This window comes from Lynx canadensis, chromosome C1 (assembly GCF_007474595.2).
Source record: "Lynx canadensis isolate LIC74 chromosome C1, mLynCan4.pri.v2, whole genome shotgun sequence".
NCBI lineage: Eukaryota > Metazoa > Chordata > Mammalia > Carnivora > Felidae > Lynx > Lynx canadensis.
Genome location: NC_044310.1, coordinates 178,405,913 through 178,430,231, shown reverse-complemented (window position 1 = coordinate 178,430,231; position 24,319 = coordinate 178,405,913). Strand labels below are relative to the sequence as shown.

The window sequence follows — 24,319 nt, the reverse complement described above, 5'->3', positions numbered from 1 at the left end:
TGCAACCTAGAAGAAAAAAGATCTATGTAATCGCAGTGTCAAAATGTCAAAGACTGAGATAGGTTGGAAAAAAGAAAAAAAGGAAAGAAAATACAAAAAAAAAAAAAACCCACAAAACTTAAAGGCATCCATACAGTCCTCAGCCTTATAAATCCTTGGCTCACATAAAGTACTTGTGACACGCTGTAATTAACTAGTTACTCCTCTCAGAATGAATAATAATGCAATTATTTGCCAAAAGCAGTGAAGAAAGGAGAGTTTCTGTTTTTAAAAATATCTGCCTTACATTTCCGTAGAAAGAAAAACCCTGGATTAATTTACATAAGCTGCCACTGCACAGAGTGGCCTGCAATCTCACCATTACACTGTATGATAACTCTGTCACCCGTTTATTGGAGCCTTATATTTTTCAATGGTTTGAAACAGCAATAAACTGACAAGTCACCACCATGGTTAAATTATCCTGGTTCTGAAAAACTTGCACCCAAATGCCGTAAAATATAAGTAGTAACCTGCCTGGTGAAACGCGTCCTTTTCTCAACTGCACTTTGATGCCTTTGAGGCCCCTAACGGCTAGTGCTCTGTCTCCTTTGTCTGTGGGGCACAAAGTAAAGGAAGGAGGTAGGTAACCTGTTTCAAAGGCCAGATAGCCCAGAGTTGGGTGAGAGTTTATATGAACCTATCACTGGTTCTTTCTCTTACATGTTAATGTCTCCACAATGACTGTTCTCTTTTTTTTTAATTTTTTTTTTTAACCTTTATTTTTGAGACAGAGACAGACAGAGCACGAACGGGGGAGGGTCAGAGAGAGGGAGACACAGAATCTGAAACAGGCTCCAAGCTCTGGGCTGTCAGCACAGAGCCCGACGCGGGGCTCGAACCCACAGACCGCGAGATCACGACCTGAGCTGAAGTCGGACGCTTAACCGACTGAGCCACTCAGGCGCCCCATGACTGTTCTCTTTAACTTCATCCAAGTCCATCCTGCCATTCTCTCAGTAAGTCATTCAACAATCGTTACCGATGACCTTGCTATGATGCCCTCCACCAGGTTCCAGAAATCTGAAGGTAAAAAATACACATTGCCCTTAAGAAACTTGTAGAAAGTGAAGGTATAAACTAATAAATTGGGACATCAACAATGCAGTAAATGCCACCACAGAGTCCACTCTCCGTACACATACACAAATTCATTTATTCATATCAACACACAAAATCTTTCTACCCTGTGAATCTGAACTTCCAAAAACTCCAAGCTCTTAAAAGTTTTGAAGCAGTGCCTTGGAGAAGATGTGGTTCTAAAATGTACAATTTCGGTAGTGTCATTTAGAGTGTATGTTTGTGTAGATGTGTGCGTGTCTGTCTACGTGTTTATTTTTATAAAAAGTAGAAACACCTTTAGATAGAATTTTGCCAAGGGTACGGTAGTCTAAACAATTGATGCCTTCTGTAGCCAGACTGATTCAGTGCATATCAACTTGTTACTTGTGGTAATAACCAGATAATAGTTCAGAGTATCTTCAAATGAATGTTTACTGATACATCCTTACGATACTAAAAAGTCTGGATCACTTGTTTGGGAAGTCAGATACTAAAAGTCACTGTGATTTAAATTCATAAAGTCATGATAAATATTCTAAGAGGAGACCTAATCTTATTTTTTTCACATCCTGTACATCCAAGGTATTCTGTTAATGAGTAAATAGTAGGAATTTGGATCTGCTTTGTTTTTCATTGTACTGAACAATATGTAGAACAGTGCAGGTTCTGATATCAAACTGTCGATACTGGAAACTAGGTTCTTCCCTGTACAAGCCATGCGACGTCTCCAAGCTTCAATTGTCTCATCTGTAAGATGGAGATAATAGTAGCTACCTCATAGAGACAGACAGATGAAAGAGGTAGCTGCATATAAAGCACATAGCACTGGGGCGCCTGGGGGGCTCAGTCGTTTGAGCATCTAACTCTTGATTTTGGCTCAGGGCATGATCCCAGGGTCATGGGCTCATGCTGAGCATGGATAACCTGCTTAAGAATCTCTCTCTCTCTCTCTGTCCCTCTGCTTCTCTCCCCACTCATGCTTGCTCTCTCTCACAAATAAAAATAAATAAATAAAATAAAAATAAAGCATATAGCACTGGGACAGGCCCTATCATTTTTGTTAATGTTTATTTATTTTTTGAGATAGAGAGAGAGAGAGACAGAGCATGAGCAGGGGAGGGGCAGAGAGAGAGGGAGACACAGAATCTGAAACAGGCTCCAGGCTCTGAGCGGTCAGCACAGAGCCCGATGCAGGGCTCGAACTCACTGACCACAAGATCATGACCTGAGCGGAAGTCGGACCCTTAACAGACTGAGCCACCCAGGCGCCCCATGGGACAGGGACTATCATTAAGTAAGATAGTATTATTTTTGTCATTATTTGATCTCAGAACATTTAATATCTGTCAAGAAATTATTTTGCTATCCTATGTCTGTGTTTATGGCAATACAGTAATGACAATTTGTATTAATTCTATAAGAATATAGAGTCATGTCACTGTATTCATTTCATTTATTTACCTATTAACTTGCAGTTATTGAATGATGAGTGTATTGGGTGGGGTAGGGAACACAAGGGTAATTTAACTACTACCAATAGAGTTTCAGACTGTCGTCCCGGAATCCTGCATTGTTTTCTAACTAAGTTTAATAAACTCAGACACAAAAAATAACTTGAAGATACCTGCAAAGCCCTTGTTATATAATTTGCTCTTTCGATAGATGACAAAACATGATTTCTCTCTGTTATGCTGCCAGTAACAGATAATTATTTTGGTGTCTTTCAAGGAGATAATCCCCAGAATCTAACACAACAACAGTAAACCGGTTTGAAGGCAAATGGAACCAACTTTTAAAAAATAAACGTCAGTATCCTCCCCTCTTTGTTTACCACAAACGGTTAAGGAGACCAAGGGTGATCTACAAAATCACTTTCCCAAATCCACTGTGAAAAGGACCAAAAGTTCTTTGAACATGTAGGCAGCTCCCAATCTCAGATTTTTCAGATGCCAAGAATCAGCCCAGGTCCCCGTGTTGTGATCTCAGCAGCAACATCACGGCCGAGGTAGGGACTCCACTCCTCAGTGACTTAAGCATTTGGAGATGGTTACCATCTGTCCTAGCTATTTGTTCCTAAACAGGTGAAAGTAAAAATAACCAAGTGTTCCTAAAGCAATTCTCTTACAAAAAAAAAAAAAAAAAAGAAAGAAAGAAAGAAAGAAAGAAAGAAAGAAACAAAAGAAAAAAGAAAAAGAAAAAAAAAGTGCATTAGCACAATTTCTGCCGGCACTTTTAACAGAGATCTAGGTAGTTCTGATACAGATGGTCTAAGGACTACACTCTGAGCAGCCCTGGTGTGTAGACAAACCCTCTCTCACTTAATCAACACATGGATCAAGCAGTGATTCCCAGGAAGTGGATCCAGTGCCAGGCGGACTGCCTGAGAAGGCAGAATTGTAGTCTCTACCCCCAGAGTTACTGGGGCCCAGAAACCTGCTGATAATTCGTATATTTACAAGTTTTCTGGGAAAGTCTAACGTACAGCCAATGGTGAGAGGAAAGGGGCTATATTTTACTTCAACACATCCGTGGGTGGTCCTTGTTCCACAATTTACTAGCTCTCTGACCTTATAATTGCTCCATCATTGATCTATAAAATAGCTGTTGCAAAGATTAAATAAAGCAATGCATGTTAAGAACCCAGCATGTAGTAAGCTGATTATTATTGTTATCATTATATGCCCAGCTCTAAGTAAGATATACAGAAGTAAAATGTGTGCTTCACCACTTCAAGAAGCATATAACCTATCTGGAAAAATGATGTAAATATTAATAGGAATTTAAAATACGAGTTTATATTCTAAAGCAATGACATATTTACACACATGTAAAACATAGTCTGAGTAACAAAGTAGATTGTAAAATACAGAGGATTATAAGAACATAGGAAAAGTCATATGAAGTTTGCTTAAATAAATAAATAAATAAATAAATAAATAAATAAAACGTCCAATACTGGGGTGCCTGGGTGGCTCAGCTGGTTGAGCGTCCAACTCTTGATTTCGGCTCAGGTCATGATCTCATGATTCTTGGGATCAAGCTGCTATTGGGACACTGCATTGATAGCATGGAGCCTGCTTGGGACTGTCTCTCTCCCTCCCTCTCTGTCCTTCCCTTGCTCACACACACGTGCTTTCTCTCTGTCTCTCAAAAGTAAATAAATAAACTTTAAAAAAAATAACAAAATGTATAATTCTGCTAATTCAGGCAACCTAATTCTCACTAATTCACCATTTTTAATGCATATTGTAGAAAAATATTAAAATCATGAGTGCTAATCAACTTCGACTTATTACTTAAAACAAGAATTAGAAAACATATATATCTGGGAAAGGAGTCCATGGAGTAGGCATCAAGGAGCCCACAAAAACTCTGAAATTTCATGCAAAACGTTTTATGTGAGTATGAATATTTCTGAGGAGAGAGCAGTACCTTTCATGTGATTCTCAAAGGGTTTTCTGCTCCCTCCCGAAACGTTAAGGACCATCAAAGAGTCCTGTTTTAGTTCTCATCATGTGCATCCTTATGTATGCTGAAAAAATATAACTCCTGACTGCATTCCAAATAATCTCCTTGCTTACTTTCGTGAATCATTTTCTTCACGCTCTCACCATTCAAATATCCTGAGAATAGAAGTCACACGGTAAGATCTCATTTGAGGAAATTGTAAAGCAGACTTTCATGGCTACCTCAACCTATTCAAATCCTACAGGCATCAGCATGGAAGTTTATGTACCTGTTTTAAAAGTTCCAGCGGCCAAGATTTACTGATGATTATATTCCCTTTTTATTATTATTTTTTATCCATTTCTCAATCTTTTGAATTATTTTCAATTAGTCCTGTGCTTCTTTTCATCTCAGATCGAAAAGTGAAGGAACTTCCCTGGAAGGATACAATTCACTTTTGCCAACTTGTATGTTGCCAACCCAGCACTTAACATTATTGATGTTACAGGTTTTTGATTGAGGTAAATTGGTGTATAACATTATATAAGGTTCCGGTGTGCAACATTATAATTCGATATTTGTATGCACTTCAAAGAGATCACCATCCTAAGCCTAGTTACTATCCATCGGCATACAATTAAGCCCCTTCACCCATTTTTATTTCTCTTCTCCTACAGGTGTGTGTGCAACATCGACTGCTCTCAAACCAACTTCAATCCCCTCTGTGCTTCTGATGGGAAATCTTATGATAATGCATGTCAAATCAAAGAAGCATCATGTCAGAAACAGGAGAAAATTGAAGTCATGTCGTTGGGTCGATGTCAAGGTAATGTTCGTACCAAAATTCATTTCAAAGCATGTTTTTAGTCTTCGTGTAGAAGTGAAGAGTGAAGATAACTCCTTATTAGGCAAGCTATTTCATTTCCGAAAAACAGTTCTGATTTATAATGGATAGCAGAGTCTACTATAGCATTTTGGTGATTATAGGAGTCTCAGGGTCTGTCAGCAACAGTCCGTATCTTTTTTCTATATCATGGGACTGTGTCTTCATAATGCTGTAAACATAGAAGCCTGTATTCAGCAGACATTCTCGTTGCAGAGGGAAAAAAGAGCCAAAGTCATTTTTAGCAAAGAGGCTGAGGATTTATTAGCAAGCCTTGAAATTAAAAACAAATGGCACCATTTTTATGTGTTGATTTCAATAGAAGTGTTTCAAGTACATTTTTTTAAAGCACCATGTACTAGAAAGTTCTATTTTGTTTCTTATTCAGAAACAAACGTTTCCTGGCTTTTTGACTTGTTATTCTTTTATCCACCTTATCTCAGTTGTAATAGTGAACCTACTCTGCCCCAAACTTCAGAAAGCTGATATCATTCTACTATTCACTCTCAAGCAAATTGACATAAATCTGTCTTTGTGTACAGGTTGCTTAGAACTATAGTGGTAAAATTTCCTTAATTGTCATGAAGGTACTATCGGAGGAGTAATGTAAATTTGACATTAGATGTTTAGGACGCATTTGATCAGTCTTTTAATTGTTAATTTTTTTTTAACGCAGATAACACAACTACAACTACTAAATCTGAAGATGGGCATTATGCAAGAACAGATTATGCAGGTACTTATAATGTTTTCTACTACAGAATATGAGCGCTTCTTTAAGAGAGTTCTGAAAGAATAATTTTTACTGTTGAACCTTAGTTGAATCTTCCAAGACTCTGACATGTGCTGATCTTCTCTCGCTTAGTTCAAACCTTCAATAGGCAATAGTGAATTTTTGTTGAAGCAAATAAAATACTTTTTTTTTGCTAGAGTTAAAGCAATTGTCAAAATGTCAGCAAGATATAACTAACTTGTTTTGACAGTGCAAACGGTACAAATGACAAAACATTTATCAAATTAATGGGCGTCAATGGAAATTAATGCAGTTTTTGGCAGCATATCGTGATGAATGCAAACGTTCTTGCTTGAATTTTCATTAAAGTCAACAAGAAAAAGCTTTGCTAGTCTCTAAAAACACTAGAAAGGACAGCTATAGGTAATAATACAGCTGATCTCTCATGCAAAGTTAAAAAGGTAGGTGTAAACTATTTTCAAAATAATAAAGTTCTTTAAAACTACAATGTAGCTTCTGACATCTGCAGAATTATCAAGCATTTATATAAAAACATACATTTTATTAGCAATTATAGAATGCTATTTTGAGAACTATTTCTATCTAATGTAATGTTTCTAGAGTGAGAGATAGTTGACGGGCACGCAAATAGCAGATCATAAAATTTTATAAAATTTTGGATTGAAATATAAAAATAAATTATTGATGATGATAACGATATGTAGAGTTTTTTTTTTTAATTTTTTAAAGAGTTTTTCATTTAACTATCAAACAGTAGTGACTAAATTTAGTCAATCGAAAGTGCTTCTATCTGTATTATCATTCATTTTTTTCAGTTATTGCATTTTCTTTAACAGTATTTATGAAGTTATATTCATATACAAAATTAATCTCAATGAAACTGAAGAAAGGTAATCAGATATTGTACTATGGATACCTCATACCTCTCCGGATTTGGAAGTAACAAAATAATTTTTTTTTTAATTTTTAATTTTTATTTTAATGATTTTCAACATGTAAAACCTTTTATGTGCTAGAAGCCCAGAATCATCATGAACAATAATACATGGAAAACATTAGTTCTACTATTGTATAGGTGTTCCCAAATGTCCAGCTAAGATATTAGCAGGTATTCCTTAAAAAAAGTTGTCTGTGGTCAATAAGTTTGGGAAGAGCCTAGGTAAACAAATGACTTTCTTACCCAGAGCACTTCAGAGCTCTTTATGTACACTGAAAATTTTTAAGAGATATGAATCTTTTATTAATTAGTTAATTTATTTAATTTTTGTTCCAATACATACACAATGCACACAAATGTAGGCTGGATAGTATGATGAACCAATATGTATTCATCACTCAAATGTAGTAACCTGGTCCCATCCCAAACTCCATCCCGTTTCAGCATTTTCAAAATATGTGGAAAGAAATCCCAGAAATTACATCATTTTATTCATAAATACTTCAGCCTGCAACGCTAAAGGATCAACACTTTTTAAATAAAATTTCATTATTATCACACCTAAAATGATTATGAATAATCCCTTATAATATATAGCTTTTATCAAACTTATTTGATAAATAACACATGTTTTGGGGGCGCTTTTACAGCACTAATGTTCCCAAGAATGCACTTTGAAATATGCTGATCCACAGGAAAATATTAAAAGTAATAGAAGATGATGAAAAATCGAGGTCTGAAGCTAATAATATACATTTTAAATATTAAATGAAATCAAATTTAAATTCTATATTTTATTCTAAACAATAGCTATATCGTGAAGGTATTATAAGCTGCTACCTGGCATATTTAATTTTACTGTAGCCTAAAGTATTTGAAGATTTCATAAAGATTTCACTTTCACATAAAGAGTAACTAACTGTGCTTAAAATACCTTTATACCTGTTTTGCAAACTAATTCGCTTGGGAAAAAAAATCTTCAAAAATTTAATATTATATGAAAATGTTCTCTATTGAACCATCCATCATTGAACTCATAGGAAAATCAAGCCTCTCCCTGAAACAAAGAACTTTTCAAGTTGATTAGCATCAATATGCATATATATGTGAGTTTCCGAAATTGTACATTAAATATCATAATGGAGTTTACCGCTCTCTCATTGTCATTCATATTACATATTTACAGTTTGCCCATCTTCAAAGAGTTTGGGAGTTGAAATATTGTTCCAAAAAAATTCATATTTGAATTTGGCTTCAAACAAATAATTTCTGACCTTCAATGTCAATGCTTTCAGTTGGCATTATTTCCTATCTTATCACTTTATTGAACATGAGAAGGAAAGAGAATGTGTTTTTAAATCCATGCAAATGGAAACTATTCAGACCCTCCATGTTGTCCAAGGTCTTCTAGTTTGACATGAGATTTATTTAATAATTTCCGACGAAAAATTTTTAAGGTAAAAGTAATGTTTAAAAATACATGTTTGTTGAAATCCACGTTTAAGACAGGAACAAAGATAATGTCAATTGAAGCTTGCAGTTTCTAATTAACCATTGATTGCATACTTTAAAACTCCCATGGAATTTAATTTAGATGTCTTTATTTTCATTGGCAATCATTAAAATACAATGTATACCCCTCGTTAGACATTATTTAAATAATAGCCATGTCCCTCAACATTTCCAGGTTCCCAACAGTGTTTGCATTTTTATAAATTTGGGGATAAAACATTGGGAAAATAAAAGGAACCAAACAGAGACTCAGTATGTCATTGTCCTCTTAATTTCTGTTTCATATTTTCAAAACTCCCCAAGGAGGGAAGATGGGCACTGTGTGACTCACATTCCTAGAAGTTTGCTGTGTGTTCACAAGCTCATTCAATGTCACAGTCACTTCCCCTGTTAGACAAACACCCATGGATGCTCCCACTGAAGGGAAATACCAGTCTTAACACACTCTCATTTTCTTCTTACATGTCCTCAATACTATATGTGAAAAAACTTTAACAACACACCGTAGTTTCCCCTTTGAGCCTACCTTAAATATAAGAACACACATTTCTGATTAAAAAAATGAAAATATAATTTAAAGAGAGCCTAAACCTAAAAATAAATATCTTGTGTCTCATATTTAATATAATTTAAAAGAAAGAGACTGCAGTAAGGACCAGCAAGAGCCGATTTGCAAACAAATAAATGCAAACTAAGAGAGCCATGCCTCCAACAACACTAAGCAGAGGTAGACTACAGTGTGACTGCACTTGTGCAGAGCTGTGAATTCTGAGATCCTCACAGGCGTATACCTGAAATAGAGATGAGAAAAACAAAGAATTTGCCAGATCATCCCAGCCACCACTGCTTTCTGGTTGTGCTTGACTTGGGTCTCTCTTCTGCCCTCTCTCTTTTAATGAGACTCAAGACGTTAGTGAGTCCTGAATCAAGAGCTTTGGCTCTGTGTTTCAAGGCAGAGTGACAAGACCCCTGTCTGATAAACTAAACGGGCCACTTAGTGTTATCCTTCTTCACCAGTCTAAGACTCGGGCTTCGATTTAGGTCTTTCTATTTACTTGCAGAAAGTCTCCGAGAACAAAAAGCTCCACAGAGCTGGAGCTTTTGAGGGTTTCCATTGTTTGAAAATGTTAATATTAAACTTTCCTTCTGGAAGTTTTTATAAATAGCATATTTTATAAATAGCAAATGTTTTACACCTCTTGAAATCTGCAACATTTTCTTTTTAAAAAAATTTCCCTCATGTCTTGACGAAAAAAAGGAAGCCCAACTATTGTGTTTTTCTTCATCTGGCATATATATTTTCTGATTATATTGCTTTTCTATCTGAAAGTCTGATCATGCCTCAGAAGAACTAGCTACATGATCTTCCAGGGAAAATTTACTCGGTTTTATGTTTGTAAAATATACACATATTCATAAAGATGCGCAAAAAGCAAAACAAACCATGAATTTAAACTGTTTTGTCTTTTACCATCTAGAAAATAAAATGAATTTTGTTTCATGACATTTTGTACCAGTTTCCAAAATAATCTGTGGTGGCTTACAATTAAAGCATATTCAATGAGATCGTTAAAAGAGAAAGTGAAAACACAAAGCATAACTGTAGAGGAAAATAAATATATCAGCAACACGGACTATTACAGTTACTGCATTTAGCCCTAAGCTTCCTTGCAACCAGTGTATAAAGAGGAAATGTGATGAATTCGTTCATTCAGCAAATATTTAGAGGCCCTGCTCTCTGCACTCCACGGGGCTTTACAAGGGTGAACACATCATTCTAAGTCTCTGCTAAAATGCAGCCTAGGCTTTCAGTGTCTGATAAAAAATAAATAAATAATCAGGTCAGGAACCAAACAACTAATTTCTCTAATGCTAAGTTCTAAAAGAATATTTGGCATAGATCTTACGAGGCATCACTGGAAAACGTAGAATGGATGATATCTTTAACAATGATTTTTATGAAATTTGCCTGTAGGCTTTTCATATGGCTGGGGAGATTTTTTTTTTTGTAATAATGTCCTATACATTCTAGACCACAGAATTAGAATACGTGTAACTCAATGATAGTCTCTCTGGGACAGATTAAAAAATCAGTTATGTTCATGTATATTTCCAAATTGGAAAAAAATAAATAAATCCCAGAATACTAAGGGAAATGGCTGTTGAGAGAATGTGTTCGGCTTATCTTCCTTGTGTGTCTACAGATTTGACGGGAACTGGATTAACAGAAGAGTCAGAAGGCCCAAGTAAAGATAAAGAATATGGTAAATTATAATGTGTATATGGGGAAAAGAAATTTCCCCTGCTTGTATTAGCAGTTAATGAAAAAAGTTAACCCTGAGTCATCTCCAGTGTTGGGAGGAAGCCAGGGTCTTCCCAGCTCTGAGTTTAGGTACAGGTATGCATGGAGTCTATTCGTCTTCTTATCGTGCATTACACTGTGGCCTTTCACCGTTTCTTGTAACATTTAGAGAAGATTAATTCTTTTTAGGCAAGTTTCTCTTTAGAAACCTCTCCTTTATCTTTAAGCAATGCTTTAGATATGAAGTTTGGGTCTAATTTAGATACTAAGCTCGTGTCTAAAAGATGAAAGGAAGAAGCCAGAAGTATACATTTAAACCAAATTCCATACATCCTACTATTATTCCATTGACTCATTTGTTCACCCTGAGAGGAAACTGACATCTTGAAAGGGTATCTAGTCTAAGTGAATTGTCATAATAACTTGTTCTCTGTAGAAGCCTTGGCAATTTACAAAGGCTTTTCACGTATATTGTCTCCTTCAGTCTCGATGACAGAAATGTGAGGGAGATATTATATGCATTTGACAGGTGAGAAATGGAGGTTCAGGGAGATTAACTAAAAAGGGTATGCGATAGAGCTAAGGTTCAAACCATCATCACTAATTCCAGAATCCAGCAAAGCGTGAATGGTATGGGACCAGAGGAGACGTGTCACTACTTAACATTCTTAGAGACTTTGGGATCCCCCTCTGCACCTTAGAGGTTAACTCCTTGAGAGTTCCAGACTCAAAAATGTTTCGCCATGATACCTACATTGCTGTGAAATGCTCCAAAGAGTTCCTCCTCTCTTTGAATCTGTCTCTATCTCATAAACATCCTACAAGCTCTGTCTTCTTTGATTTTTAAATTTTACTCTTCTGTTTTCTATTTCCTCACATAGACAAGAGAAACCAAAGAGAACAGTTTTTGCTACCCAGTAATCCTACATTAATAGAAAAAGTGTGTGTGATACTTTCTAGGTTTACAGAGATCCATTCCCATTACCTTATTCGCTCTCATGTCAATTCAATAAAACACAGTTACAAATACTAGGGGGAATAAAACTGTGGCTCAGAAAACCTAAGTGGTTGACCCAGAACTGGACACAGTATTTTGACACATTGACCAGCCACCCATGCGAATACAGCACTTGCTTGATTAATCTACTATTTGCCTCGATTCCTCTTCCACTATATGTATATCGACATGAATATCAAGTGGTTACATATCATATTTATAACATGAATTAATTCAGTCATGTGGAAAAAAATCTGCATTTAAAATGGAAGCTTTTTCCGTTTGCTCATGAACACAAAGAGCACTTCACCGGAAAGCATGTTATGTCTAGGCCAATAATTTGATCTGTAGGAAATAAATAAATAGCAGCAAATGCAGGCAGCAGCTTGTAGCACAAATATTGGTATCAACAGTGAAATAAATAAAAACGTTTGCCCAGGCTATTACAGTGCCACCAGACTAGCCTAGAATATTTAAGCTCAGGAAATGAATTAAGATGTCAAGATTTTCTCAAGATTTCTGAGGGAAAGTATCTCAATTCAAGTATTTTCCCCTCTGGGATTTACATTAGACTGCTGCAAAATTCATAAAGCTTTCTATGAACTCTAGCTCACAATTTTTCCTGCTCTCTTGAACTTCTGTGCTTTCATTGTTTTCTCCATAAAATCATGTAGCCAGTCATCTGTAATATTATGTTATGTTCATGGTTATAGATAAACACAGAAATGGTATTTGCAATACAGATGAACGTTTCCTACTGAAGAGTTGCCTTGGGCCCTGGTAGACTCTGGAAAACTTTGTGTTTATGCCCCAGTTCATAAATGCATCCTGCATCATTTATGTGCTCTTTTTCCGATTTGAAATGCTCCTTTCTGAAACAAATTGTTCACTTTGAGGTGTTACTCATGTACCTTTCTCTTCCATAAAGGTGTGGCAGGCAGATTAGTGGTTAAGGCCACTAAAAATCAGGGCCGAGTTTAAACACTGGCCATGCTTTTGATTATTTAACCTGGAGCCAATTAATTGACCTTTCTGAGCCTCAGTTTCCTCATCTGTTCGATGGAGATAATAAGCCTCCTTCCTTAGGGTTAAAGTTTGAATATAAGGGGCACCTGAGTGGCTCAGTCAGTTAAGCATCCCACTGGGACGCTTGATGTCAGCTCAGTGTGTAAGTTCAAGCCCCACAGTGGGCTTTGTGCAAACAGTGTGGGGCCTGCTTGGGAGTCTCTCTCTCCCTCTCTTTACCTCTCCCCTACTTGCTCTCTCTCTCAAAAAATAAACTAAAAGAAAATTAAAGTTTGAAATTAAAAAGACATTATGTAACATATTAGCAAGAAACTAGCAAGCCAGCTATTTGTTATTATTTTCCTTTTTGTCTGACAATTGAAAATTTATTAATGGACAGTATAACATATTGTATGGGCTGTGGTCCAGCCATATGATATATATTCAGAGTTTTTGTACAAATACTTTCATTTCTGGACTCATACAATTACAAGGGGTTTCTTTTTTTTCCTACTCAAGTCGTACAATAATTTGTCGCAAGAGATTTTGGCAGACTTTTTAATTCATCTGTAAAGAAGTATTTATTGAGCACCTACCATTTGTAAGTCTCCAGCACATTGGTATGTCTAAATTTTCACATGGCTAACTTTTCAGTTTGTCTCCAGGCATAATTCTATGTACAATATAGTTTGATCGCTTTAAAATAATATGATCACCCGATTATTAAAACATGAGATTCAAATAAAAATTGAGTAAAAGGACGTAAGGCTTGACAGAATTGCAAGATCGTGATATCGCTTACATTTCTTTTCTTCCTGACCTTTAAAGTTAGTCGTTTGTATCCCAGGGTGTTTGTATGAAAGAACTGCACATTCATTCTTTAAAAGAAGCCTGTGTAATGGGTGACCATAGTGATGGGAAAGTATCAAGCAGAAATAACAGGAATGTCATATATAAGAAGTTATGCCCGTTATGCAAAACATTCTTTCTACTGAGAAAAGTTAGTGTTTGTACATCATCAACCAGCAGACACACAGATACACACACACCTTAAAGAGTCAGAGCATCAAGGTCAGAACAAATGCGTGCAACAAAAGCTAAGCATCAAGGAAAAGAGTTGCATTTCCTTGCCAATTAGCTTTTGTTGCTTTGTTTAACACAGGAGGCAAAGAGGAAAGGCTGGTTGAACGTGAACATCTAGATACCACGAGTGAAAGTGATGCAGTTCTCCACCTTAATTTACCCTTTTACCTCAAGCCTGTTATTTCCATTCCTAGGAAAAGTGGCATAAATATGGGTAGAATGTGAGAAACTGAAAGAAGACGAGGATATGTCCAAATGCTCTGCATAATTTCAAGACACGCTGTTTTCCATAAAACTAATAAATAGAATTCAAGCAGTTTCAAAAAAAAAAACCCAAAATATCCAGACCACTTTGATTGCTGCTTTTGTTAATGAGTCTGATATGCTTCACATATATGAACCCACATTATCAAGCACATTGAAAATTCAGTTCTCACATCTTGATGATTTGAGATTGTGTACACATATAATCAACTAAAAATGTTTTTAAATATCTTTGAAGCTAAAATCCCTCGGAAATATTGTGTTTCTAAACACTGTTCCTTGTTTCATGGGTCATAGCTTGTTCCCTTTAAGCTGTTCATTTGGAAATTGCTCAGACTTTTGGTTTGAACTCAAATGTAATTAAGAGAAATCTAACTTGTGAGCCAAACTCCAGGCATAACAATGTATGAAAATCAGTGATAAGGCTTGAGGGAAGTGGGGTGGTCCAATAACATGAAAATACTAATGAGGACCAGGGAGGTTAGCACCCACACCCACCTCTGAGTCCTGAAACACAGGAAAAGAGGGTAGAGAAAATGGCCACCTTGTGAGAAGACTAAAGGCGTGTGGTATTCTAGGAGAAACCTAGTACTTCAGGATGCAAGAAGGGAGATGAGAATTTCAGTGAAACTTCTGAAGATGTGGGGTGAGGAATTTGCTGATTATGGAGCACAGTTTCTGGTGAGCTTTGGGAAGTGGATGGAAACTGGGGACAAAAAGATAGGCTTAGTCAAAGATGGAGAACCGAAACCAGCAGCACATTGTGGACATGGTGATTCAGTGGAGGTGGGCAACTGGGACAGGACAGGGCAGGAATCGGATATTGACTAAATTCGGTATAAAAGCTCTTGGACCTGTAGACTTAGAAATCTAAATTTTCAACACACCAGGAGTAAGCTGTTGTTCAGCAGGGAACTCAAATTAATCAGATTCAATGTCTGTGTGTTGATTTGCAATGAGAAAGCATTACCGGGAGGACTCGGGTCCCCTGACCAATGCGTTCTCTTCTTAGACTTGAATTCTCTGAGAAGCCCAGCAGGAGGATGAGGTCACTTAGTGAGCTTGAATAGACGATATATTCTTCAGATATTTAAGGTAACAAGCTAAGATACAAATGTCTACACTCTAAAGATACCTACCACTACCCTCAGATCGAGATAGGGAAGTGCCTTTGGCCAGGACCTCCTCTCCCATGGTCAGAGCTTACCTAACACTGTTGACCTGTGTTATTCTCCTTTGTCTGAGTTGCCATTTCTGACTAATTCTTGTCCAATCTACCTCTTTTCCTAGATATAATACATTTAGTCAGGGTGACATTGAGGCCTGTTCTCCCTGATGCATTTCATGACTTTAAGGCATTCTGGTGCTCTGGTAAAGTACAGAGCAATCTTGTTATCCTTACTTTTGAATCCCTCTGGGATCTCACTCAATAACCCTAGAAATGACAATATTAGTACAGAATGTCAGCATTAGCCATATTGGATTGGTAGGTCCTCCTTCACTGTGAAACCTGTAAGAGTTTTTACACAACATTAATTTCCATGGCCATTCTTTAACACGTAATCCAAAGACATCCGACCAATAACAAAGAAGAATGAATAAATCTTAGAAAGCAAGTTTAATTTTTTTGGTATTTACTAAGATTTTTATTCTTAGCATGCATGCTAACAAATACCCTTTATGGTGATAATGTTAATGTTTAGTTTCATAAAACAATGAATTTATTAATTATCCCACACAGAATGAGAGGGAGAGTTCTCCAAAGAGTTGTGAACGCATTACCAATGTTTGATAGTGTTACATAATAATGCTTAAAAAATATATACCAGGCCATTAAAAAACCCACTATTTTTCCACTTTCTCTTACATTTTCTGAGATTCAAAGCTGTGTGTGCTATCCAGAAAACTCCCTCTCGAGAGTATTTCATTAAAAAATTTCATTTAATACTGGAAATAAAGGTCTAACAAAAAAAAGTTAATAAATTTTTAAAAATCACTCAGAAAATGAAGCTTAAAAACAAGCGCCATTTGTCCTCCAGAAATTAAGTATTCCAGAAAGGGCATGTTATTAGTCTACAGAGTTTAAACCAACAAGCAATTAGTGCTTTGTCAGGCAGTACACATCCAAATTCACTTCTGCAGATTGACTGTTCATGTACAGTCACAATTATTTTACAAATCTTGCACCACTGACTTTTTTCCTCTTTATTTTTCTGTTATTTAAAGAACCCCAAGGAAGCTGGGGGTTTCCAGTTGCTTGAAATAATCTCTGAGCGAATCCCCCTCCTGTCCCCACATCCCTGGCTACTCACCCCTCCTCACAGTTGGCACATATACCTCTGTTCTCAGATTCTGGTTTTTAATGAAATGCAGCTGTGGGAGCGTGAGGAAGAACTTAACAGGTAGGCCAGGGAAGCTTATCTCTGTGGTAGTTTTAGTAGAGTATTCACACTGTCTTCTACAATTCGAACAATCAATAGGAAGCATAATATCCCATCAGCAACGATAAGCAACCATTAACTCTCAGTCTTCTCAGTAGATTATCAGGCCTGTATTCTAGCTTTCAAGCTGGCTGCATTCTGCAACTTAGCATGTTTCTTAGCTGTTTACTTTGGCCACGAATCGGTATATGCTTAGGAAATAGAGCTAATTATAATGTTACCCTAAGAAAACTGTTGCCATCTTCATTGTCATCATTATCATTATCATCATCATCAGGAAAATAATACCACTGTAATAAGATAACTTAGTTTATTCCAAAATCAGTTAGAAAGTATGTTATGTTATCTATTGTTTTGAATTTTCTGCAAAACTATTCTCCAGTGATATGTGTAGTCATATTTATTTCTTAATTCCGTTTGAATTTCAGAGCCCATGACTTACAAATAGCATTTTGTAGAAGAAAGAGGCGGGAATAAGACTGCAGAAACTTTTGCTTCGTTTTTTCTCTAGTCTAAGCTAACTCGAAACTTAAATAGGTATTTAACTTCTCAGAACCTGTTTTCCCATGAGTAAAATTTGGTAATAATTAGATTATATTTTTTTCCGAGATTTATGATGTTATAACCAAGTACATAGCTTTAGTGCAGAAATCATGAATTTGAGGGAAAGTTGTTGACCATGACCTATGACAGAGGTTTTCAGATAGGGTGACATATGACAATGTCTAGGGACATTTTTGATTGTCTGGAAGAGAGTGGATACTACTTGCTTCTAATGGTTGGAGGTCAGGGATGCTGTTAAACATCCTGTGATGTACAGGACAGGGCTCCACAACAAAGAATTATCTAACCAAAATGCCGATAATGCCAAGGTTTATAAATCCTGCTTTATGGTGTTAGAAATTATGGTAAAGCACGTATGTGTGACATTGGTTCTACAAATTAAGTGACCTATGAAATCCAGAGCTGGGTTTCCTGAGCATTTTCAATTCTCCTGTGCCACAAAAGGAGATACAATCCCAGAAACGAGGATCATTGGCTTGGTCCAAACTTCTTATCTCACTGCTTCACACACACGTGTTCTTTTTCTAAAATGATGGTTGTCCCATTAACGGAAATGTGTTTTAAGGTTTCACAAATAAGAGAGAAGATCTGTTTTTGAAAAGGCTTATCAGAATAATAAAAATTCATCTGTCTAAAAAAGAAGTTATATTCTTAGCTATTGTAAGTAATTGAAGAAAGTCCCAGTCATAATTGGACTCCTTATCTTACTCACTATCCTGAAGTAGTATTTTAATAACCTGGGTCCCTGCCTTGCTTCTGTTCAAAGCTGTCATCTTTTAGTTCACATTAGCTGCTCCTTACAAATTTTGACCAAATTGCAGACCTGTTTGAAAGATCTTTAATGATATTCTTTGAGAAGTCAAAAGCAACCATTTCTTTATATTATCAGGCACTTTTACAGTATAAATCTTTGTAAACCTTGCTTCGTAAGAATCTATTTAAAATCAACTGGCTAAATTCATTTGAAGCGTCCAACAGCAATGCTTAAGACTAAAATCGTGTTGTTCGTGGAACAAAATGCTTGATATGTATAACATTAGATCTCACGGATTCATGAAAAACCTTCATAAGTGAAACAGAAGGGGAAGCTGAAGATGTCTCTTAAATGCAACTTAGCGGTCAACTAGACTGTGCCACACTCCTCAGGGAAGAACGCTAACGGACAATACTGTTCAGAAGCTCCCAGGCGTAGACCCTCCTTGGAACAGGGAACAAACCTTGCTGCCTCGGTTTGCTGTCGTAAAATAAAGTTATTGGTTTTGTTACAAGGACAATGAGGATATTTGTTTAAAAAGACAACTTAAAAAATAGCAGAGACAACGGGAAATGATAAATGAGCAAGTCTTTGCTACAGTAATTACTTTAGTATTGAAACAAATGAATAACTTTCACAGCAATGCTATTTTCTGTCTCAGATTATACTACTACCAATTCGTATAGTATGTGTACCGTTGACCTTTATACTGGAACAAAAAAGTACCTAAGAAAGAGGTGTTGGTAAATAAATTGTCTGAGAGAACTGTGTTAATGTTTTGAAAAATTTATGATATTCTTTTTGGAAACAGACTGTCTCTGAAAGGTGGGACAATTTTTTTTTTTTCCATCTACACTAGCTTCATGACAAAAGTGAATCATTGAAAGAAAAAAATGAAGTAAATCTTTCTGGCATAGATAAATGAAATAACATACAAGTAGCCATTTATTGAAATCCATTTATTGAAAGTTATTCTCTATATAGCTTGTTAATTCCCTACTGAGATGTTTTGATTTTGTGGAAAACACACTGGACAGGTTATCAAAAGACCGAAATTCTAAACCCAGCTGCTCAATGTACAAATGTTACATAATCTGGGGAAGTCTCCTGTCTTCTCTGAGAATCTTTAAAATGAAAATGATACGTTTTCTACATTTTTCACATGTTTTAGAAATGAAAGCCCTTTGTGAGATGTGACTCACTATGCAGTTACTGGGAATTATTGTTAGCACAAATTTAGGATAGGAAAACCTAGTCTAACATGTTTTCCATATTGTCATCAAAGTTGTAATTATTTTTCAGGTTGAAATAATTATTTAATGTGGATAACATAATTTGATCTAATTTTTAAAAAATTCAAACTGAAGACTTTTAGGTTCTAAGTTTCCATTTTTTCTATTCCTGCATATGAATATATTAATTGGGTGATATAAAAAAAAATAAATGACAAGGCTGTTTGACTCAGTCTTCTTTTGCCTATATCTAAAGCTTTGAATGTATGCCCCAGGTAGTTCTTTTCCCTGCTGGTTGGCTTATGCCTTGTTCAGACTCCCTTTTCCAAAAGCTCCAAAGCCATTTGGAGCAGCCATTCATATTGTTACAATGTTTTTTCCCCTCAATGTGTTCCCAAGGAATGGAAGAGTTCATTTCCACAACATGTGTAGAATGCTTCAGAACTCAAGTAAAAATTGTATTATTCTAAGGTAATGTTATTTAGCCCTGTTAAGAGAACTCTATTACAGAACTTGACTGTAGCAGTATACCAATTAAAATTATGAGTTAGAAATGTGAAGAGCCTATTCCAGATAAGACACACTCCATCATTCCCACATTTTGTTATGAGTTTACCTACTGAGAATTTCATCAGTAAATCCATAAATATTTCCAGTAAGGCAAAGGAGGGATTTTAAGTTGTAACTCTTGTCCTCTCTCTTCCTGGGCAAACAAAATAAAGAAACAATCTAGTACTTGTGTTCATGAAGATTAAATTTTCACCCCTTCCCCTCATATAAATAAGTCTGTATTCTGTATTTAAATTTCTTTGACGATATAGATGGTCTGCTTTCATAATCACCTAAATGTATTAGCTAATAAGTCTCAGTATAAAAAAGAAAATTCTTTCTTTGAATAAACAAGTTTTCCCCTTCATTGGGACTCGAGTTCCATGGTTGCCCTTTATTCCTTGAAAAGAAAAAGAAAAAAAAATCTGTAGTTTACCTCCTTAATTTATATTTGCCATTACCTTACCATGATATTTTTAGTAGATGGGCTACCCAAGGTTTAGCCGTATATACCTACAAACTATTATTAGACTTTGTATTTAATTTTGAGCCTTGAAATAGCATAGTTCATTCACTGCTCTATGTGACATTTTAAAAACCTGAGCAAACAGTATTATTCTTGGGAAAGAAAAGCTCTTTCTCACTAGGTTCAGGATTTAGAAACAATATTGAATTGATTTGAATCAGAAAATTGTCTCTGGAAACCTGAAGTGAATACAAACGTTAGGAAGATGATCTCACCTCTTACTTCCTGCCTTGGCCCTGCGCCGTTTCTTTTGAGTGGTTCTTAATATTCGTTCAAACACGTATGTGATCAGATCCATCCCAGCGCCACAGTTCGCTTTCGTTTTTGTCTGAGCCTAGGCTTACTGGGCTCCATGCTTCACATCTGCGCGAGCCTTCTCTGCCCTGGGATGGAACCCTGTTAATAAGAAGCTCGTTATAATTATCCTACCAGGGACTATCATCTCAGACGCCAAGACCCGCTTGTGTATTTTACTACCGTTCCTTCACCCCCCAGAAAAGAAATTGGTGCTTTTAGGTGAACAAAACTCTCCTGCCTTCCCCTGCAGGCAGAATCCTTACATTCCTTGGGGTGACAAAAGTGTGTATCCCTTTCTGCCCCTAGGAGGAAAAAAAAAAAAAAAGACTAAGACGCGTCATTAATCATGCAAACTGTCTACTGCAACAGTGCCAAGAAAATGATCATTCCCATACCAACCATCAATATTCCTGACACCTGTCTAAAAACACGGGTCATGCATATCCATCTGCCTTTAAAGAAGTGTCAATGTGCAAACATCCCTTCACTATTTTTAGGGTCATGTTAAAATTATTCATCACCTACCTGTCAGTTCATCCAATTTGTCATATTATCCTGATCTGCCGATGTCTATTACTGGCCATGTGCATTGTGTTTTTAGAGCATTAAGGGATAGGATGTTTTCGAAACGGTCAAATATATAAGAGGCAGTGATATGTTGCTGCAGGCCAGAGTTCTTAACAAGAAATTACTGTGCTCAGTGTCCCCCCTCCCCACGCTCAGTGGTAATTGCAGATATTTGGGATTGCTGTGACTACTTCAAGTTCTACTAGCATCTAGTTTCTGGTAAATGAATTCTGGTTTCTAATGGCTCTCGTTTGTATTTCTGTCTTGGAAAATGATTCCAATGGGTTAAAAACACCCCTTACAAATGAAACAAACCTTTTAAAATTAAATGGCTGAAGAAAAGTTCTTCTGAGAAAACCATTCACATGCCTCGAAATATCATGTTTTATGAAAAATTCAAAATTACATTAAAATTTTAGTAGGAAAATATGATTCAGCATCAGAAACTTAAACAATATAATGGTATACCGCATCTGTTATTCTTAATATAAAAGTCATAATCCCTAAAATGGGTGAGTCCAGTTTTTCACTGATCTTAAATCATTTTAGCCTTCTTATTTTATATGTAACATACTTTTAAAACTAGTGTTAACTCTGTCTCCACCCTCTTCACCCTTTTCCCCCCTTTTACCTGTTTCCATTATCTCCTGTGAAATGGGTTACAGTATCTTTGAATAACAGAGGCATTTCCCCCCAGGTGGGGAAATCTCAGGATTGAGATGTAATGCCCTTGGATCTCATCATTGCTGCACAGTGGTCCCCAGGGAGACCTGTGTTAGCTCCTGCATGTGGTCATAACCTTCTGAGCCTTGGTGTCCTTATGTGTAAATCACAGGCCTTGAATACGTGATCTCGATGTCCTCAGGTAGCAGTGTCATCTATTAACCTAAAAATGGGGACATACAAAGCCACAGACTGAAGTGGTCAGCCCTTGCTAAACAGTGACTTTCCCCTGAATTTGCATGAATCTGTTGAAATCCCGAAAATGATTAGCAAATTCGTCCATTGTCTCTTCACGATTATTCTTGCTATAGTCAACACCGCTGCCCCAAGTTCATCAAAATAAATCCTAAGCCTAAAAGAGTGCCATTTTCAGACACTATCAAGTGGCATAAGTTCAACTGTGACACCCTTGAAGTAAAGTGTCCTGGTCCTCAGGTTGGTGGTACCCAAGACTTCAACAAAACAACCTGAGACCCACAAAGTTTGCTCGTGTGGAAGATGCAATGCCTTAGAGAGACTGTGATTAGTGAACTGGATGCAGGATTTTAATTAGTGAACATCTTATGAGGGTTGATCAGTTCCTCACTAATGCTGATAATGTTTTTTTTTCTTTTTATTTATTTGTTTGTTTGTTTGTTTGTTAGGAAATAAGGAATTCAGAGGGAAACTACACCCAAGCCTCTCCCTAACTTTAAGTTCAGAGAGGCATGTTACTCTAACAAGCACTCTTATCCTAAATGATAATTATTCAAATAGCTTTTTTTTTTAATTTTTTTAACGTTTATTTATTTTTGAGACAGAGAGAGACACAGCATGAATGGGGGAGGGTCAGAGAGAGGGAGACACAGAATCCAAAACAGGCTCCAGGCTCTGAGCTGTCAGCACAGAGCCCAACATGGGGCTCGAACTCACAGACCGCGAGATCATGACCTGAGCTGAAGTCAGCCGCTCAACCAACTGAGCCACACAGGTGCCCCTCAAATAGCTTTTTCACAGCAAATAGGAGATAAGGTATTCAGAGTGTTGAAGTAGACACAAAATAATAAAAAACCATGTTTATTTTTATTTACTTTGTGTCATCTATTGTATATAGAACACACTAGTTGTCTCCTCACAACCTGCCTGGGGAGGAGGAATAATGAGTCCTTTCTAGAACTAAATAGAGCTCAGAGATGCCTGTGTAATAGAGCAGAGATTCAAGCTGATGAAGTAACTATGACTAGAAATACAAGAGGTCAGGGTGTCACAGAGAAGCTGGGACTTCCATTGGGTTTACCTGGCAGAGAAGAGAAAGGATCTTTATAAACACAGGGAACAGCATTGGTAAAGGCAAAGAGGCTTTGATGAGCAGGCATTTTTAGAGAATGCGAATAGTTTGGAGTGGCTGAAGCATGGACTGAGGAAGGGGAACATACGGACTAAAATAGAAATATGGTTTGGAGCATCAAACGAGGCTCTTTTCTCGTTTTCAAGGAAAGTAGAAATTTACCCTCTGCTCAATAGGGGTACACTGAGGTATCTTAAATGATGTCATATTTTATTTAAAAAATAAAACAAAACAGGGGCGCCTGAGTGGCTCAGTTGGTTCAGTGTCCGACATGGGCTCAGGCCATGATCTCACGGTCCATGAGTAGGAGCCCCCCGTCGGGCTCTGTGCTTCACAGCTCAGAGCCTGGAACCTGCTTCAGATTCTGTGTCTCCTTCTCTCTCTGCCCCTATCCCACTTGCTCTCTCTCTCTCTCTGTCTCAAAAAATAAAAAAAATAAAAAATTAAAAAAATTTAAAAATAATAAAACAAAACAGGACAAACAAACAAACACTGGCGACGAAGTGAATAGGTTAGACAGGAAGGACCCTAGGCAAGATGAGGTAGCAGGATACAGTACTAATCAAACAGACGACAATGAAGTTTGAATGTTGTAGATAGTGATGGCAGCAGAGAAGAAGAAACAGACTCTGTGGATTCAGAAGATAAAATCAGCCTCTTTGCTAAGTGACCAGATATGAATGCCAAGGGAAGGGGAGAGTCAATGTGAAGTTGGCTCAGTATGGGGAAGAGGAGAATCTTTAGTCCGTTTTTCCTCCGCTTTGCATGAGGGCATCGACATCGAAATGAGCAGATGAGGCTGAAAAATCTGGAGGGAAGTAGAAATAAAAAGAATCGTGTCGTAATCCTCAAGTAGAAGCTGCGTCTGGGGGGTGCCGGGATCTCAGGTAGAAGGAAAAGCAAAGCTGACCAAGAATGAAACCCTGGCGAGCAGTGGGACCTGCTCCCGTAACAGGGAGCTCTGGAAGCAAATGGAAATGTGGAAACGCTCAATAGCTTCTCTCCTTTTTTTTTCTTTCTTCCTTCCTCCTTCATGTTTCTTCAAACTTTAAAG

At 36.8% G+C, this 24,319-nt stretch overlaps 1 protein-coding gene across 2 annotated transcripts in view; it reads left to right on the top strand.

Moving 5' to 3' along the window:
* The window catches only part of TMEFF2 (transmembrane protein with EGF like and two follistatin like domains 2), a 229,431-nt gene that overhangs the window by 176,274 nt on the left and 28,838 nt on the right, over window positions 1-24,319 (top strand). The window contains exons 6-8 of one of the 2 annotated variants that reach the window (XM_030327520.1): window positions 5,226-5,374; window positions 6,108-6,167; window positions 10,839-10,898. In XM_030327520.1, coding sequence (XP_030183380.1) covers window positions 5,226-5,374; window positions 6,108-6,167; window positions 10,839-10,898 — 269 coding nt within the window. The remainder of the gene's footprint in view (window positions 1-5,225; window positions 5,375-6,107; window positions 6,168-10,838; window positions 10,899-24,319) is intronic. The other variant, XM_030327521.1, reaches the window with a different exon arrangement.